Source organism: Vitis vinifera, chromosome 18 (assembly GCF_030704535.1).
Source record: "Vitis vinifera cultivar Pinot Noir 40024 chromosome 18, ASM3070453v1".
Lineage (NCBI taxonomy): Eukaryota > Viridiplantae > Streptophyta > Magnoliopsida > Vitales > Vitaceae > Vitis > Vitis vinifera.
The window spans coordinates 13,730,388-13,749,997 of NC_081822.1; the positions used below are offsets into that span (position 1 = coordinate 13,730,388).

The window sequence follows — 19,610 nt, forward strand, 5'->3', positions numbered from 1 at the left end:
TGGTGTGATTCTATCACATTTTCTATGCAAACTGCCAAACGAATCTTGTATTTCCATATTCCTAAAAACTGAATACAAAAACCACTAGAAAAGCAAGTTTACTGTTATTGTCATATCAAGTATCTATTTGGTGGTGGTTTAGGAGGTTTTACACTGTAAAAGGTCAAAAAAGGTTAAATATTAAGGTTTACTTTATGAAGCCCAAGGAAGGGATCCTGGATATGGAGCTGCCCCACAGTATTTGAACAGTCCTTCAATTTCAGGGCATCCATTAGGATATGGGATCGTCCGGTGAAAAGGATCACGGCCCAGTTTTTTACGACGAAGTGAACTGGAACACCCATAGGGATCGTCATGGAATTGAGCCCTTACTAAAGCTTCACCCTTCATAGCCACTTCTTTTGAAGTTGATGAAGCTGGGGTGCCTGAGTAGAAGAACCTCGACTCTGGGAACCCAATTGCAGAACGATGTAGATATGCAAATCTCTCCTCCTTGAAATCGTAACTTACAACCTAATTTTCAAATTAATGGAAAATACATATTTAGCAAACAAATTGACATCTGGTAGAGAACGAAAATCAACATGGAAAAGGGAACAAGGGAAAAAGGTGGCTGTAATAAAAATAAATCGTTATATGGAATGATTTGGATTAAGGTATCTCAGAGGAAAGCCAGTAATTTTGCACTCTGATTGCAAAACCATAGCTTAGTTCCAATTTTCCACACAATGTATAAGATCCACAAATGAATTTTAAGAATTACTAGTCATAATATTGAAAAAAAGGGAGTTGGAGAATCTTTCAAAGTACAGGTAATTCAAAAAAATGTTTAGACAGCCTATGGTAACTCGTTCTCTGGGTCCAAACAACTTGAAGGCCTCAGTTGGCTAGTAGTTCTTTAGCTTCTTACAGACAATTGGGCACTTTGTTATTTTTGAATCACTAGTTTTAAATCTAAAGAAAGAAGATAATATTATGAAAATACAATCCTTATTTCCTTTGTATACTTCTATTCTATATCAAATATTTGACAAATAAAGCCAGCAGAACATCTCTAAGAAAATGGGCTTACAGTTATATTGTGAGGGTATGAGCCAGTAAGCTCCCGGAACCGACACACACTAAAGAGAAGATTCTCGAAGCTGTCTCTTGCATGCTCTTCTGTTAGTGCCTTCCATCTGACAGCTTCTTGCTTGCCTATAACCATAATTACAATGCGAAAGGTAAAACAATCAGAAGAAATAAAATGACTTAGCTCTCATGTGGGAATTGAATTTTAACATACAATTGAGAAAAGGGGAAATAGGACTAAGGATGAAAACAAACACATACAGAAACAGAGAGCTCTTGACAAGTGACTATAAAGAACTATTGCAGCGAGGAAACTTATCTAGTATAATTGTAGAAATGAAAATTTTGGCTGTTTCGATTAACAGAAAGAATATCAGCATGCAAGCAATCTTTATCACACCATAAAAAGCCTCAGCTCATAGAAATAACAGAACATGCTTTAGGCATCTTCCTGATATGGTTCTGATATTTGACAGGCATATCATATACGCTATTCATTATCGAGAATCCTAGAGATAGGAATTTCAAGTATTAGCAAAGCAGTCAAAAATTTCATTAGCCGTTAACCCAATTTGAATAGCAATCAGAAACCAGCTCCAACTCTAGTACAATCACTAAATAATTAAACAGATAAAAGCAAGAAAGAGAACGCCTAGTCCAGACTCTGACTACAGGAGGTTCAGCAATTTTGATGAAAGAAACCAAACCAAATCCCAATAGAAATAACTGCCCTTTAAGTTTTCAACATGATTACCTTAAACAATCACAAAAAAATGCATGGTCTGATTCAGAGTTAAAATTTTAGTAACTAAAACATGTCTAGTTGAACCAATTACACTTCTGAGGCTTATGACTGCCATGTAATGCGTTCAAGCTTACAAGAAGGTCCGTTGATGATGACATGTTTACAAGACCTTTCCACTTCGACATTACAGATTCTCTAGGGCCATCTAGTGTATCCAAATTATTGCACATCGTTTAAATTAGGATTGCATCGCCTTGAATCAAGCCAATATGTAAACACTAAAACTGATAAGGGCTTCAGGAGATCATTTCAAACTAATTTTGTTATTTGCTATAAAACTCATCAAACTACATGGATTTGAGTAAATGCCTAGATGAGCCTAGCTGATATCCTGGAGCTAGACACCAATGCTAGACAAGCCAATGTGACACATGCTACATTTTTTAAGTACTATAACTAAATCAGTTATTAGGTCTACAAATCTATGAAGTATGGTATTTGCAATGAAAATATTGAAGAGGAAATTGTAGTAGAAAAAGTAGATCCAATAAAAGTTCTCTTACTAGCAAGGCACATAGAATATTATATAAATAAATAAATAAACAGTAGTTTTTAAAATCAAACAGAAATGATTAAAAAAAAGTTTAGACTGTTCTCCAAAAAAAAAAAAAAAAAAAGGGATTTTCTACCAACAATATGGTGGAGGAAGTCAATCAATATCCATTAATCTAAAATCTAATTCAAATGAAATACAACACCTATGGTAGGAAGATTGCAACCATTCTTTTTTATGAATAATCAGATTGCTATTTTGAACAGGGAACTCTAGATCCCTAATAATCTTAATTAATCATGATAAATCACATCAAAGAGCAGATATGTCATGCCAGTAGCCAGCACATCCATGATTGTAACAGAAGTCCCCAAAATGAACATTGAATTAGTCACATTAACAGTAGTTACTCTTTGGTTGAGGATTAGTTAGAAGCTTTTTAATTTTTTTTTTTTTTTTTTTTTTTTTGCCTACTCTACTGAGTGCAACTCATCAGTCACAAAAATTTTAGTCTTGTTTTAAACAAATGCTAAATGCCTGTTTTTTAGTTTACTGTATTATCCTAACTGGCTGGCCACTGGCAACATTTAGTGGTGGCTTATTGTAAATGATCTCAGGTTTGCACATATAGCACTAATGGAGTGCCTACCTCAATATTATTCTTTAGTAGATACTTGGTTGAGAAGCCTTGTTTCATTCTTTCTCCTTTTTACTATCATACCAAATATGAACTCATTCCTAGCATATTCTTTAAGTCATTTTTCAAGGAGATCCTCAATACCTGTAATTCATTGGTTTGTTATTACTCTCCTGATCAAGCACAACATTTAGAGGCAGCTTAGTATTTGCCTAGGTGCTACTGTTTAGCCATGAAAAAATATGTTCACATACAACACCGACAAGAGCACCTAACTTAGTATTTGCCTTGGTGCCATTGTTTAGCCTTAAAAGATAGCTGGCAATGCCCAATTACTCACCCAAGTGAGAATTTTCCATCATTGAGTATAAACAGTTTATATTCTAACAACAATTTGGATAAGACAAACAAATATAAATTACCAAGTCAACAAGAATTTGGATGACTTCTATTCAAGGTCTCTAAAGAACTTATAGCATTTGCAACGAATTTGGCTTAACTGTTCAGAAATGGTGCACCACATTTCAGTACAACTGATTTCTGACTCATCATCATAAAACCACTCCCTCAAAAGAGAAAAAGATGGATTGGCACAAAGATCGGAGAAAGTCATATGTTGCAAAACAATTAAAAAACCATCATTTAAAAGAACAATCATCAGTTAAAAATAGACCAGCTTTTGGATATGGAAAAGAATGGGGAATGAAAAGGGAGGCCAAAAGTACTTTGGATTCCTTTCTCAAGGTATCTTCAGCATTATCCTTTCCTTCCCCTTCATTCCTCATTCTTTTCGAGATCTAACACAGACTCAGGAATCAGTAAATATTTCTACCCTATTACTCCCTAGCTTCCAATCACTAAAGAATCAAAAAGGATTTTTTTTTTAAGTTTATGAACTATCCACATTCAAAATAAGCTACCAAAACAAGGAGGAAAAGGAGAGAGACAGGAACTGACCAAACCATCCTTCCGATTCAGCCACAGCCCAGTAACTCTGTGCCTCACTCCGAGGACCAGCATCTTTCCGAGTCTCTCCACCACTAAACAAAAGCAAAGCTCCATCATCTTTTGCTGCAATTTCAACCCCCTCCTTTATGTGGGCCAAAAAGGTTGCCGCTTGACCAGGATGCTTCTGATAAGACTCCAAAAACCAGGAATCCTCCTTGTCAACTTTCCCACAACTACTACTTGTAAACACCGAATGCCCAGCAACCATTACAAGGTTCTGAAGCTTGGTAAACGGATAATCATTGTAACCCATACTCAATTTTTGGTAATTACTCATGGCTCGAAATTGGCTTTCATATACAGATAGAATTATGAGAACTGTGAGCCCAAATGACAGAGAAATAAAGAAGACAACAAGTGGGTGAAGCTTGTAATAGTAGTGAATTCGTGTTCCAAGGGATTTAAGCATTTTGATGGGCTGAAATGGAGAGCTTTTCGGCTTTCTGGCTTTCTTGGTGGATCCTGATTCTAAATCAAAGTCGCCTCTTGGGTAAGCGTGGAAGGACTTGGGACTTCCAGACCCGTAGGAGTGAATATTCATGATAGATTAAATCCAGCCTATAGGTAGGGAAAGTCTGTGAAATCAAACATGCCCAGGCGAAAATTCCTACAGATAATCAATGGGGTCATCAAATCCCTCTTCAAATGGAAAAATCAAGCACCGCTAGGAGGGAATTTAGCGAATCGGAGAGACATTTTTGTGCCATAAAGTGCTAATTATTTTCAAAAGAACCAAAATGAGAAAAATAATAATAATAATAATTAAAAAAAAACTAATCAATTCACAGAAAATCAAAACAAAAAAGCAAATAAATAAATGAGATGGATCATGAAATCAAAGAGAGCACTCACCAGAGATTTGTGAGAGAAAAGATCCACATTCCCGGCGACGCTTCCCGTGTTTAGAGGGGAAGATGGTGGGTACTGGAGGGGGGGAAGACCAACTGATCCGAGTGGTTGACACAGCTTTTATACATACCCCTGATTTCTTCTTACACCCTTTCTTTCACCCCCACAATTTTGGTAATTTGTTGGCATTGCCATGGGGTACTTTTGTCCAATACAAAAAGGACGAATTTGTCTGTGCTCATGAATTGAGAGTGGTAACAATTTATTAATGAAATAGAAACCAAAGACCCAGGCCAAAGTTGATGGGTTACGGAAAGCTGGAGTTGAAAAAGAAAGGCAACGAAAGAGGAGAATTGTGTTCCGAGGTTTCTTGGGCTTTATAATTGCCCCGATCCCCGATATTTAAATTAAAACCCTAATCATAAAGTAGAAATTGCGGTGAAATATATTACTTTTCAAAAATTTATAAAATATATTTATTATTAAATAAAAAAACTAACATATCCTCACTCTGGTTCTCTTTTTTAGTCTCTCTCTTTATTCACCTCACATTTTCTCACTTATTTATTAGTGAAACCAAATTAAATGATTTTCCAATCGTTTTTCTTCAATAAATTGAATATTTGATATAAATGGTTAAAAATGATTATTACTAAATGCATTTTTGAATTAAATATTTTTTAAACACTTCACAAATATTATTCTTTTTTTAAAAAAAAACTTATATAATATATAATAAATATTTTTAAGTACTTTAGAAAATATTTTTTAAATACCTTGAAATTTTTCATAATATATAATAAATATTATTCTTTATTTCAAACTTAATTTATTTCTCATATATATTAAACAATTTTTAAACAGCTCCTAAAATATTATTATTTTTTGTTTGTTCTAACTTACAAATTAGACATATGGTGTTTATTATTTATCATATTATTATAAAAACAATATAAACACTCACATGTGTATATATATATGAGCCAAAATTGCCAAAAAGTAGCATCGATCAGTTGATAGCCGTTGGGCAATAAATGCATGATAAGTGACCATTAAGCCTCGATCAGGAATACCTACCATTAATTGGGGAGACTTATCCATCTACTGAGAATGCATAGCTACTGAAATAGAGAGAATATTTTTTACGATCGGTTCTCGACTAAGAAGGCTTAATCGATCAACCAGTACCCTAACCGATTAAACCAGTTGATCAATCCCTTGATCGGTTCACCTATTTTAGCTTGAAAGCCTATTTTCTCTGTTCATTTCACTTCTAACACTTAGGCAAGGTCTTTAGGAGCATTAATAAGTTAAACTTAAAACGATTTGCCTAAGGTTTGTATAAGAAAACTCGGGTTTTAATGGAAATTTAACTTTAATGCATAAACCGAGTTTTTAAAAATGCATGAAAAGATATAAAAATCCTAAGTGCATTCATGCATTCATCTTACATATGTTTTCTAAGATTAAAATGTCTTCTATATGTCTTAATCTTGCATTCATTAGGTCTTTTGATAAATTTCTCGGATATTCTTTTGAATTTTCAAATTAAACCTAAAATTCTTTTAATTCAAAAGAATTAGCAACTTAATTATGATTTGTTATCATCAAAACACGATTAGGAAAACCCTTGGCTAACAATATATATATATGTGTGTGAAACCAATGTTTGGTTAATCTTGATTTTGATGATAACAAAACAAGGTTTAAAACTAATGATTATATTTCAAGTGTGGTTAGGCAAGATGATTTCCAAAGTGACAATCACAAAGACAAATCAAGCCAAGGAGAAATCATGAAGAAAAAGACCACCTCAAAGAGAAGAGTTTTTCAAGACTCAAGCTTCATAAGATCTCTTTGTAAGGTTGTTGGTGCACTATGATTTTCATGCATTACATTCTTTACTTATACACCAAAATCATCAAAGTGTTATTTTGTTTTAAATATCTTAAGAATTGGATGATTTCATGTTTTCAACTAAAACCTTGTGTTAAATATTTTTCAAACTTGTTTTAAAAAGTTTTAAGTTGAAAAATGTTGGGCGTTAAGCCAAAAAATGGCTCAACCGGTTCAACCGGTTGAGGAACCGGTCGACTGGTTGTGCTCATCTGGTCAAGTACCGGTCGAGGGAGGCCAAAAAGTTTCTCTCTCTCCCAGTGACCTTCTCTTCTCGGTCGAGGTAATTCTCTTTCCAATTGAGGTCTGGTTGAGGCCCAACGATCACCTACCAAGCATTTAATGCTAACGGCTAGTCAACTGGTCGACCCCTAGCTCGACCTGTCGAACCCCCAAACGACTAGTTTGACTTTTCTCTTCTATTTAAAAAGTTTAACTTTCCCAAATCTTTCTTGAATATATTTGAGCCTTGAAAGAGTGTTTTTTTAGTGCACCATTGTTCCAAAACTTACATATCTTTAGTGCACCTTTCAATCCTAGTTTTCTTGTATCATTTGAGCTTAAAGTTTTTGTATTAGGATTTTGTGAGATCATTTATTTGTAAATCTTTGAGAGAAAGTTTCTCAAGAGTGGGGTATCACTTGAGGGGTTGTTCAAGAGTGGGATATCTCTTGAAAAGTGTAAAGGGTGCTTGAAACCAAAAGTCCAAGAAGGTGAATTGGAACTATAATCCAATTGTATTGCTTGAAGGCTTGGTTTGGAAGCCTTGACTAAGTGGAACCTCAAGCTCGGGATTGAAGCTAGATGAAAGTGGACGTAGGCTGGGTTGCGCCGAACCACTATAAACTCTTATGTTTGCATTCTCTCTTCCCTACTCTTTAATTTATATGCAATTGTCTTTATATTGCTCATTATATACTTGTATATAATTGTCTCTTACATTCATATAGTTTAAATTTGCAAAAAGAGACCATCACCCTATCACCCCCCGTCTAGGGTGATTACCATAGGTTGGATTAGCCTAATATTCCTAACAATATATATATATATATATATATATATATATATATATAATTAAGTTGATTTTTATATAATATTTAATCAAGAAGACAATATTTTTAAGACAAATTTACCACCCTTCCAATAATTTTACCAGTGTAAATAGGGTAATTGATAGAATATAGATATAAAATAAAACTAATTTTTATACAATATTTAATCAAAAAGACAATATTTTTAAGACAAATTTACAACCCTTACAATAATTTTACGAGTGTAAATAGGGTAATGGGAAGAATTAAAGTATTCAAGATATTCAAAATTTCTCAATTTCAAAATCACCTAATTGCCCCCACACTAATCCTAAATATTTTAAAATAAAGATTTAAATATTTAAAACCATTAAAATAAATATTTTCCTATTAAAGCATTTTTTTTAAAAAATAATAAGATAAAAATCATGAAATCGTCAAAACCATAATTACAAAAAAAACAAAAATTAAAACTAATTCCATAATTTAAATTAATGATTTTTAAAAAATACAAATGTTACAAAAATAATTTTTCTTTATTTTAATTCCATTTAAATATAATTTTTTAATCTCTATTGATAACAGTGAAATTATGTTTATAAGGGCACAATAGTAAAAAAATATATATTTCATTTAGTTTACTTCAATTTACTTAATAAATAATTCAAATATGTTAATTTTAATTTTATTTTCTATATTTTAATTTAATAGGGAAGGTCTTAATGGCATAGTTTGGTAAGCAAAAAAATAAAATAAAATCGATAATCATTCTAATGTCAAGCTCAAGTTATTTACAAATTGTACAAAACTTATTAGAAGCCTTGTATACCCCTTGTACAATTAGTACCTTCCATGTAATGGTATTCTAGTTATGCCTCCTTCATAACTTACTTGAATGTCTAAACAAAGAACATTGCTAAAATTACAATATATATATATATATATATATATATATATATAGTTACAAATTTTGGATGATGAAATTTAAAAATCAGAGTCGAGCGAGTTTTTAAAAATTAGTTGAAATATCCATTTTCGTATATTGATTTGGTCATGGAGCTCCAATGCTCATTCAACAAATCATGATCTTCAACATCACAATGAATTCAGAGCACTTGGATATAGGGCCATAAAGTGTTAATCATGTGATATCAACAATAATTAAATAATACTTTTATTCATCTTGGACAACTTGATTTAAGATTTTCCACATCTTTAGATTATTTGGTTTTTTTTCTTGATAAATGCTCTATAAATATTATTAAGGTTTGCATTAAGGTTACCATATTTGGGAGTCATATAATGATAAAAAAAATTATTTATATCGATGAATTAAAATTGAGGTGTCATTTTTCTTTTTATTTTTTTCTCATGTCATATTGAGTTCTTGAAAATACAAGAAGAAAAATAGAGGGGAAAAAAAAAGTTTTAGAGCTTATTTGGAAAGTATTTTTAAAAACTGTTTTTTGTTTTTGAAAAAAAAAAAACATGTTTGGTGATCATTCTCCAAGTTTTTAAAGTTGTTCTTAGTGTTCTCAAATTCATGTTTTTGAAGAACAGTATGAAGTTGTTTTCCTTGTTTTTTATACTATTAACAATATATATATATATATATATATATATATATGAACATAAAAAATAAAAAATAAAAAATAAAAAATAAAAAAAGCATAGGGACAACAAACCCTCAAACCTTCAAACCCTCAAGAAATGCATCATACAACAAATCCAACCAAACCTTAAATCCATTTAACCTCAAACCCTCAAGAGATGTCTTTTTCCATTTCCAACTAAAAAGAATAAATTTGTGACAGTAGTGGTCATAAAGGAGAAGGATGGTGGTGTTGCAATCTAAACTTCAGGCAACAAAAATGGGTATGACTATAAACAATATTTAGATGAGAAAATATATAAGAAAGAGAAGAAGATAGGAGAAGGATTGGGAAAATGGAGGTGATATGAAGATAGAAGGAGATATGAGAAGTATTAGGAAAAAAAAGGTGAAAAAAAAAATGGAGAAGCTATCGTGATAGGGAACTAAGAAGATAAAGAAAAGTGCTCAGAAGGAATAAAAAAAAAAAAAAAAAAGGATAAAGGATGGGTAGTGAAAAGAGTTAAAAAAAAAAACAAATTCTATAATTAAAAATGGATACATTTTTAAAATTTAAAAATTATGAACATTATTTTTAAAATAGATATAATTTTTTAATTAAAAATTATTTATATTTATTAGAAAACCAAAAGTCTAATAGGGAACACTCAGACGGGGGGTGAATGAGTGATTTAAAAGTTTTTAATAAAGATTTATATGTTATACTCAATTCTTTTACCCCAATAGATATTAGGGATACCCTAAATAACTGAAAGGGTTATACCTAAAATCTTTACGTATATAAAAATATGATTTTTACTTTTTAAGGATACCTTGTGAGATGTTACGAATAGTCAATTCTATCAAACATAGGCAATTCAAACCGAATATTAAATATAAAAGATATAAACTATAAGACACAAGATTTTTTACGTGAAAAACTCTCACACTAACTGTGGAGATAAAAAAAAACCACAAGATCTAAGATCTACTAATCTAAATCTACTATACGAAATCAAGTTACATAGATTTATCTGACCCCTTTACCTTAAAGACTTACTCTTTAGTACTTACAACTTGATTCACGTCTGCGATGCAACAACCTCCAATTGCTCTAGTGGATCACTTCAATCTCGCTAAAATGATGAAAGTTTTCAAACCAATATTCAAAGATTGAATTCTTGAATGAGAGATTAAGAATGGTGTGGCATTTTAGGTTTTCTCTCTAAGAAACCCTCTATAGAGAATAGTATGATATATCTAACCAATTTCCAAAATTTGTTAATGATCTCTAACCCTTAAGGGGTTAATAGGGAGGTATTTATAAACAAAAGCCCAAAAAGTTTCGGTTTTGGAAGAGTTCTAAACCATATTTTTGTGAAAAATATTGATAGAATCTGCATGATTGCTCAAGCCAACTTATCGACCTCTTGAGCGCCTCGGGCGCTTGAGCGGTACGGTTGCTTGAGATATCTTAAGTGCTTAAGTCTTCTAGGCCACTTGAGCAGTCCTACCATGATTCAAATATCAATTTTAAAACTTTTAAGTTCAAAACAAAACTAATCATCTTAATACCTCAACGTAGCCTAATTTGTCACAAGTCAAACCTCTTTAGACATACCTATGACTTCTAGGTTGGACAAATAGTAACTCTTGATCTTTAATGAAGAATAAGTCACTATCTAAAAAGACTTTTATAGTCAAACATTAAAAAGAACAAAATTGTTAACAATTAAACAAGAGCCAACGTCCTAACATTTACAATATTAAGTTCATAAAAGAAAATACAAAAAATTAAAATAAAAAATCCTTGTTTTATAAAATTGTTTTTTATTCATTGAATCAAACATTTTTTTAAGGACAAAAAACCGTTTTTTAGAATTCAATTCCCAAAGATAATTTTGCTTTTGAAAACAACAAAAACTATTTTTCATAACTATTTCAAAAACACTTCCTAAATAAACCCTTAATTTTTTTCTCATTCTTTGGTTGTTTATGAATAATGAGGGCTCCAAGCCCACCACCCTCTTAGCATGTCTATGTGCTTAAACCCATTACACTTTAGTAAGCCAAATATTTGAGGCCAAACACCTTTTTTCAAACATATGAATCTTGTTGGATAGCCCATGTGAAACGATAAAACCAACATTGCTATGCTTGAGGTCTAACATCCCTACAATGTCGTCACTATAGGTACAAGTGTCGCATTATAGGCAATGTTAACCACTAGTCTCTTGTAACTCATGTCTCTCAATTAGATATGAGTAGGTGGTTAAATCTTGGCCTTGCCACAAGGCTACTTTTGACCAACCATGGGCTACCATTTGTCCCATAAACCAAAATGCTTTCTTGGAGATACTATGGGGCATAGTATCCAAGGTAAGGGGCATGTTATGCATTCCTCCAAAGCTTTGTCATTTTTCTCTCAACTACTGATTTAACTTTACCATGGAAAGAAATACTGTTTAAACTTAGTTAATCTTAGAGTATGCAAACTCAATCACTCTTTTCTCTAACAGATAAATTAAGAAAAAAAAATTAAATTGTTGAGAAATGTACTTTTCTTAAACTTTCTCCACCCTTTTTTATGTGCTAATTTTTTTTTTTAAATGATTTCTCACAAAAATACTATAAATTCAAAGACATATATAAAAATGATTTATTAATTTAAATTTATTTTTTATTTTTTTCTTTCTATTTTTTTTCTCACATTTTCTCTCTATCATAATTGAATTAATTACTTGTTAGAATTTATATAAATTTAAAATATATAACGAAATTTTTGTCATTTACATTTGCATCAATATTTTCATATAGTATCCCATCCTAATCTACAAAGAAAATGTCATTTTTTTTTATTCCATTGGATATATTTTTATAGTGTTTGATATAATTTTTAACAAAATTGAGGAGGTCTAAGCCAGGATTTATTTATTAAAAGTACGGTATTTTAAAATACAACATATTGGAAAATAATTCCAATTTTATGATGGTTTGTGCCATGTTACATTCTTAAGTGGAGAAAATTCCAAATCTAAACACCCCACCCATTTTCCCAAACCAAAAAACCTTGACCCATTTCCCTTTTTCCCTCAACCTTTTCCTGCACCTTGTTGTTCACCATTGAAGTGGAGTTCTAGACCCCTTACATTGACATTGATGGAAAGAAGGTAAAGACAGTTTTGGGACATTGTCAGCCAATTGTTAAGTAATTTTTGTTGTTCTTTTTAGTGTGATTTTGTTTAGTTACTGAGAAAGTATGGGAAATTTGAAGAGAATGAAGTTTAATTTTTTTTTTTTAATAATTTGGCAAAAGTTCCGAATTTGTTCCATTGAACCTAAAAAAAACAGTGTTTAGATCTTCCACCTAAAAGTGAATCACCGTTTAAGCCTTGAGGTAAGCTCCCTTGTGGTTATGTGCTAAAGTGATAGTGATTGAGTAATGTCCATTACCTGTTTGATGAAATCCCCTTGAGATGTTTGTGTTTCTTTGTGGCATGTTTTCTATTTTTTCATTTTTAGTGTGTTTTTGTTGGAGTTTTCTTTGTGCCATGTGTAGGCTTCCTTTGTGATTATGTGCTATAGCGAACATTCAGATCTTCTATTTTTTTCTCCTTAGCTTTAGGAAATTGAAATGTGGTGGTGTTTGATTGGAACTTTACTATTTTATTTCTTCAGCAATCCTTTAGTCTTCAATTTTTTGTTTCAATTGAAATTTGTTATATAGGTATGTGAAATTCAACTCCCATAATTTTGAGTCAGTACAATTTTTTTAAAAAAAAAAACCCTAAAAAACTCAATTACTACCAAAAAATGAGCCCAAAAAGAGTCTTAAAAATCAAGCCCAAACAACCAAAAACAATTTGTTCTGAACTCAATCCCGAAATAGCATACTCTTTGCATTGTCTTGGTTCAATTGATCATATATCCCTTGTTTCACATTTGATTTACAAACTATTTAAATCATTGAATTCTTGACTTCCTAAGCTTCAAAACATATATGGATTGCCCTAAGAAACTTATGAGTCAAAGTTAACATCGCTATGCTCTCATGGATCTCAAAATAAGAACTTCCAAGAATCTTTCTTTTTTCTTAAGTCACCATAAGATCTCAAAAAAAAAAAAAAACTTCTAAAATCTTTCTTTTCTCTTAGGTCACCATAGATGGATAAAAAAAAATTCTATGCTCCTATAATGGAGCTTACAACCCATCTATTGAAAAGAAAATATTTTTACAATAAAATAAAAATCTTATATCCCTTATGGGGTATACAACCCAATCTAGAAAATCAAAATGCGAACATCACTTTCATCCATATTTATTCATTCAATTGAACAAATAAAAACATCTCATTCATTCATTCTCTAGGGTTATGGGATGAATAAAATAGCCCTACAAAAAAGAGTTAGCACACCCTATAAAGGATCCCACTTGCTAGAACCTACCCTAAGGTTTTGATACTAGTTGATGGGAACTCCAAATTACTACCTTCCTAGGCCCTAGATCTCGTAGGGTGTATGAACTTATCCCTAAACATCTCTAAATCTATTGCAACAAAATAAAATGACAACTGTAATCTAGAGATATAATACTCGTAACTGGAATTGGATGTTCCCAAATCAATTCCTTGCGATGAAGAACATGTTTGAATCGTCTGAAGGTTTCACCTAAGATCTTCCGCTTAATGACTCGAACCATGATTTTGGTACTCCAAAGTGTGGGCTTTGGAATGATGGAAACCTAGACTCTGTGTGTATGTCGAGGTGAAAGACCACTGTCTAAATCTATGGAAACCCTAACCCTCTAAGGGGTATTTATAAGATTCTTTTACTAGGGTGACCGAACTTCTCTATTGTACCAAAATACTTAGCCTTTTTATGTAGCAACTTTGGTCAAGAAAAACTAGAGAAAGAATCACTACGACTTTTGTAGTATTCCGGGTATCGTCCTCAAGGGCTGGCTTATGAAAATTGTCAATACTAGAATAAATTAATTGTTTTTGTTTAAATCCTAAAGTGAAAAACAATATGTGAATAATGTGAAACTAAGTAAAAGAAATTAAATTAATAAAAAAAATGAATATTGATTTTAAATTCAATTGATTCAAGTTTGAGGTTTTCCACAATCTAACCTAGGGTATAGAAATTAGAGAAAATAAGGGTCTTTTAAGTAATATGATCTTAGGGTTTTGGGATCTTTGGTTGCTCATGATCAAGTTGAGTTCTATAACTCAAAATTGCATCCGAAACCTAATTTTTCATTTTTTTTAAAAAAAAAATCCTAAAACCATCAAATGAATGAGATTGATTACTAGTTTAAGATTTGGCTTTTTAACCTTCCTACTCCTTATAGTTTTGTTTTGGGACAAATAACGATAGGGAAGACGAGGATAACCAATGATCAAGAGTTACCAAGAATCACTAGTATCGGGTAATAACCTACCGTATCATTCCCTAAACTAACTTATAAGAATAGAATAAAAAAAATTGATAAATTGTCACCCAACCAATAATTAATCTCATTGTTATAATAATTTACCCATTGTCCCCATAGGTTTCCTAGCCCTTAGGTTTTCATGCTTCAAGCTCCAAGTTGGCTCTTAACCTCTCATAGGGGTGATGTCACATTCACAATCCATAATAGGGTAAAAATCCATAATTTGAATCAAAAGAAACTAAAAACAATATATTTAATAAAGAAGAAAAATAAAACAAACCAAAGTTCTCGTCTTCTTCCACTTTCAATGTCAAACTCTTTGGAAAAAGATCCAAGATCCCTAAAACCTAGAATTAAGAGAGTTTATATAATATCATCAATTACCTAACATGTGGCACACTCTCATTGGCCACTTATTACAAAATAATTTCCTAAAAATGATTAAAAAAAATAATAAAATGGTGATTTATAGTCGTGTGGGATCCATTTAGGGCGGATGGAGTGCCCTAGATGCAATTCCTAAGGTAGAGGAGTCGAAACATCAAAGTGGTAGTGGGTGAATTCGAAATTGGTGTCATTCCGAAGTGGATTTTGAATTCATAAGTTGAATTTCGAAATCATTTCAAAATAACCTTTCAACTTGGTGCAGTTGTTTTCAAATGGTCATAACTTCTTCATTTCAGCTCTGATTTGCACACCGTTTAAAGCATTAGACTCCTGACTTCCTGATCTTCGAAATTAATATATAGTATGTATAAAATGGACTCTGTCAAGTGATCTAAATTTTTTTCTCAAAGTTAGAGTATATATTGCCATCAGATTTTTGAGTTCTAAATTTCCATGCAGCTGAATCTTGCTTCATGCCTTATTTCCCATGTTTTCTTGCCTTCTTTCTTACTCCATAATGGTCATTTATCATCTTCCAAACTCATGATGTCCTCGTCTTGCATTTCCTTGTGGTCCATGAGTCTTGACTCACTTATTTCCTCATTTAACCATTTCTTGATCTTTCAAAATCTAAAGTGATTCAATTTGCACCTTTTTCTTCCCTTGAACCTGAGATAAGTCTCCAAAGTACAAATTAAACTCATGGATAGGGTCTTAGCATCAATTTAGGTCATGTTGGATGATTTAAATGTCCTTTGGTGCACAAATCATATCAAATATGCGCCATTAGAGCACATATTTTGGCTTCAATCATAGGGCTTAAGTAACTTAAGTACACAAAGGTTTGGGTCACTTAATCTAACCAAAATAGATCATAATTGGTTAATTAATCTAATAGGGTTGTCTAATTAATCAATTAGCCTAATCCAAATAGCATTTTCACTATCCTCTGTGCAACCTTACATAATTACCAAATGTCAATATGCACCAAAGTATACCTAAAGTCAATCTAACCCTTATAAACTATGTTAACATGGTATATAAGCTCAAAGTAGGGACCACTAAGACCCATAGAAGGACTGAACCTCTCAAAATCTAATTATAAAGTTGATTCAACATGTTATTACAAAGAATTAACTGCACTCCAATACCCTATGTAAATGACAATGAGATAAAGTTCGGGTCCGTAACCCTATCCACTACATGTGGACTCCTCATGAATTGGTATTCGTACTCTAGCAACATAGTGTTATCACTTATCAAAATTACCTTTCCAATCCTTGAGTTATAAATTTCACTTATTATGTGATCAACTTATATACTTTAACTCTAAGGTGTTAATAAATTCCATTAAAGGAACTACTACGACCATAAATTTCATGATTATTGTCCTTTGGATCACCCAATGGGACACATTGTCACAATCCCATGAAATATTATGGTGCCTCTATTGAGAATACTTGTTACCACCAACCTTAATCAACAGTGATACAATCCTGTAGGGATATATGATCACCCTAGGGTCTTACCTATAGGTTAAAGTCTCTTGTTGACTTTAGCATAGATTTAATATCCTCTCAAGGTTGAGAATCCATGCAGTATAGTAACTTGGTGAATCATAACAATCAATAGTCTTACATCATGATTCACTATAGATCTATCTAATGTGCATCATATACACTAGTGCACTCACTATGGGAAACTTATCTCAATGATCAAGACAAGTCATCCCTCAAATTAGAAAGTAGTGCACTACAGTCTCTACTAGATTGTCCAAATCCATGAACTAACTATGAATAACTTATTTATTTACAAGGACCTTGTTAAGATGGATAATTTATTTATTTACAAGGACCTTGTTAAGGCATAAAGTCTTGTTTATATGTTGGAAATTTTGTTCCTTTTAATGTTTGACCATAGAAGCCTTTTTAGATGGTGACTTACTCTCCATTGAATATCAAAGTTTGTTGTTCATCCAATCGAGAAATCATAGGTACATCTAAAAAGGTTTGTGTTGTGACATTAGACTATTACAAGGTATAAAGAGAATCGGTTTTGTTTTGAACTTAAAATGATTTAAAGTTAATTTTTAAAAAGGGCCGAACTGCTTAAGCGATCCTTATCATTCAAGTGCCTGAGGCGCTTAAACAATGGGTGAGTTTGCTTGAGCAGTCATGTTATTTCTGCTGAGAATTTTTCATGCAAATTCAATTAAGAAACCTTCCAAAACCGAAACTCTTTGGCTTATTTGCCTATAAATGCATCATTATACCCCCTTGAAGGTTAAAGATTAAAAAAAATATCTCATTTTATTTGAGAGGGTTTCATTGAGGACAACGCCTAAAGTCTCATACCATTCTCAACCTCTCACTTAAAAGATTCAAGGGTTGGATCTTGGGTTGAAGGCCTTCACCCTTTCAGTGAGGCTAAAGTGATCCACTAGAGCAATTAAAGTTTCTTGTGTCACGGATGTGAATCAAGTTGTAAGTACTGGAGAGTAAGCATTTAGGGTAAAACGGTTAGGTATATCTATGAAACTTAATTTTGTATTGTGGATTTAGATTAATATGTCTTAGCCCTCGTGGTTTTTTACCTCCATAGTTAGTATTGGGGTTTTCCACATAAAAATCTAGTGACTATTGCATACCTTTTAATTTCATTGCTAAATCCTTGGATGCTTGAATATCATTGTCATCCCTAACATCTTGCATGTTATTTCTAGAAGATAAAAATAATAATTTTAATACTTAAAGATTTCAAGTATAATCCATTTGGTTATATAGGTTATCCTTAATATCTCTAAAGATAAAAATTGAGGATAATACATATAAACCTTTATTTTAGTTTTTTAAAAATCACTCATTCGCCCCTCCCTTTAGGTGTTTCCTATTGGACTTTCCATGACTTATATCCTCTGTGCAACTCCTAATGCACTCAAATCATGTATAATGTAAAAGATATAGGTTGAATACTTAAATCAATGTCAATGCATAAAAGAGATAGTAAGGAGATAGTCAAGTCTAACTTTGTTACATCATGTCTTGCTTTTAGAGTTTAATTCCAACAACACAAATGTGATTGGAAAGGTAGACATGATGTTGATTAGATTGCTCAACATTGAGACTACATTCTACGTTAAGGCTCCAAGCGCTAACATATTGCTAGGGACAAGATGGTTATAGTTTCATTGACTTATCATGATCCATACATGGTGTGGTACCACTCCATTACTCTTCTATTTCTTATTTGGACTGAGTCCTTTCATAAGCTACTGGTAATTTACATGTGTTAACTTTTTATTGAAGTTTATTTTATTTTTATAAAATTTAACTTATCTCTTATTTGACATTCATACTATCAGCATACATCAAATATATGATATTCCACCTCTAAATGATATGCATATTCACAAATTGTGTACTATTGTTTTAGAGGTCATGCATGAGATAGATCATTTAGATGTTTTGTTTAATGTTGTTGCTATTACACAACTTCAAGCTCAATCAAGAGGTGTACAAACTAAAGGGCGAGGGACATGTGGGATGGAGACTAGACATACACCAATTGTTATAGATGCACCATTGATTGACATCAGTACACCACCTCATCAACAACTGATATCATCCACTACTTCACCTTTGTAGGATCGGACTCCATTTAGTATTGTTGCTACTACATAACTCTAACCTTAATTGAGAGATGTTAGAACTAGAGAAAGAGAAGTTCATGGGAACGAGATTAGGCATGCGCTTGTTTTTAAAGATGTATCATCTACTGACATTAACCCACCACCTATGGAGAAGTCTTATTACACCTATGGAGGTGTCATCTACCCCACCTATAATATCATTTTTTGTGTCATTACCATAACCATTAGAGGCTACATTGGTTGGTGAAGAGTTAATTCCTACAACAAATTATGATCAACAAGGACAGGAGGATTACCGTGGTCAAGGATATAGTCAAGGACGTGGTAGGAGACGTGATCAAGCACATGTCAGCCCCATAAAGCCAATGGTGGAACATGCATATCATCAACGTCCATAATGGAAGAAATAGGCTCCTTCGTGTGGTACACATTGAGGATGTTACTATTTATGACTTTTATTTCAGACATTATTAGTATTTTGCATATCATTATTTTAGACAAATAGTCATGATGTATATCTATTACTTTTTATATTTTGGATTTAGTAATTGTTGATTAACATAAGTTTTATAGTATTGTACCTATTTTGGAATTATTTTAGATAAAATAGTAATGCTACTATTTTAGAAGGTGTCAACTTAATTGATATTTGGTGTACTCATTTTAATTGATATTAGATCGAAATGTCAAAAAAAAGATTATGATATATATAAGTGATAAAATTTAGACACTTGGTTGTATTCAAGATAAAAGTAA

The 19,610-nt window shown here is 32.1% G+C and overlaps 1 protein-coding gene across 2 annotated transcripts; it reads right to left on the reverse strand.

Moving 5' to 3' along the window:
* Positions 1-18: 18 nt before the first annotated feature.
* On the reverse strand, positions 19-5,235 carry LOC100264380 (uncharacterized protein C57A10.07). 2 transcript variants are annotated; one of them, XM_002262864.4, is made up of 4 exons: positions 4,867-5,235; positions 3,964-4,727; positions 1,073-1,197; positions 19-513 (listed from the first exon to the last, which is right to left on the reverse strand). In XM_002262864.4, the coding sequence occupies exons 2-4, from the start codon at positions 4,553-4,555 to the stop codon at positions 193-195; spliced, it is 1,038 nt and encodes a 345-aa protein (XP_002262900.1). In that variant the 5' UTR covers positions 4,556-4,727; positions 4,867-5,235; the 3' UTR covers positions 19-192. The 2 variants fall into 2 exon arrangements, with proteins under 2 accessions (XP_002262900.1, XP_010664893.1); XM_010666591.3 differs by having other exon boundaries at positions 3,964-4,621; positions 4,867-5,229.
* Between the last annotated feature and the right edge of the window lie 14,375 nt (positions 5,236-19,610).

What these genes read in the sequence shown, in the direction of transcription:
- LOC100264380 (XM_002262864.4), bottom strand. Translation starts at nt 4,555, where the DNA reads ATGAATATTCACTCCTACGGGTCTGGAAGTCCCAAGTCCTTCCACGCT. An exon ending in TGAATCGGAAGGATGGTTTG is followed by an intron (nt 1,198 to 3,963) that starts GTCAGTTCCTGT and finishes TTATGGTTATAG; the next exon opens with GCAAGCAAGAAGCTGTCAGA. An exon ending in CATACCCTCACAATATAACT is followed by an intron (nt 514 to 1,072) that starts GTAAGCCCATTT and finishes TTTGAAAATTAG; the next exon opens with GTTGTAAGTTACGATTTCAA.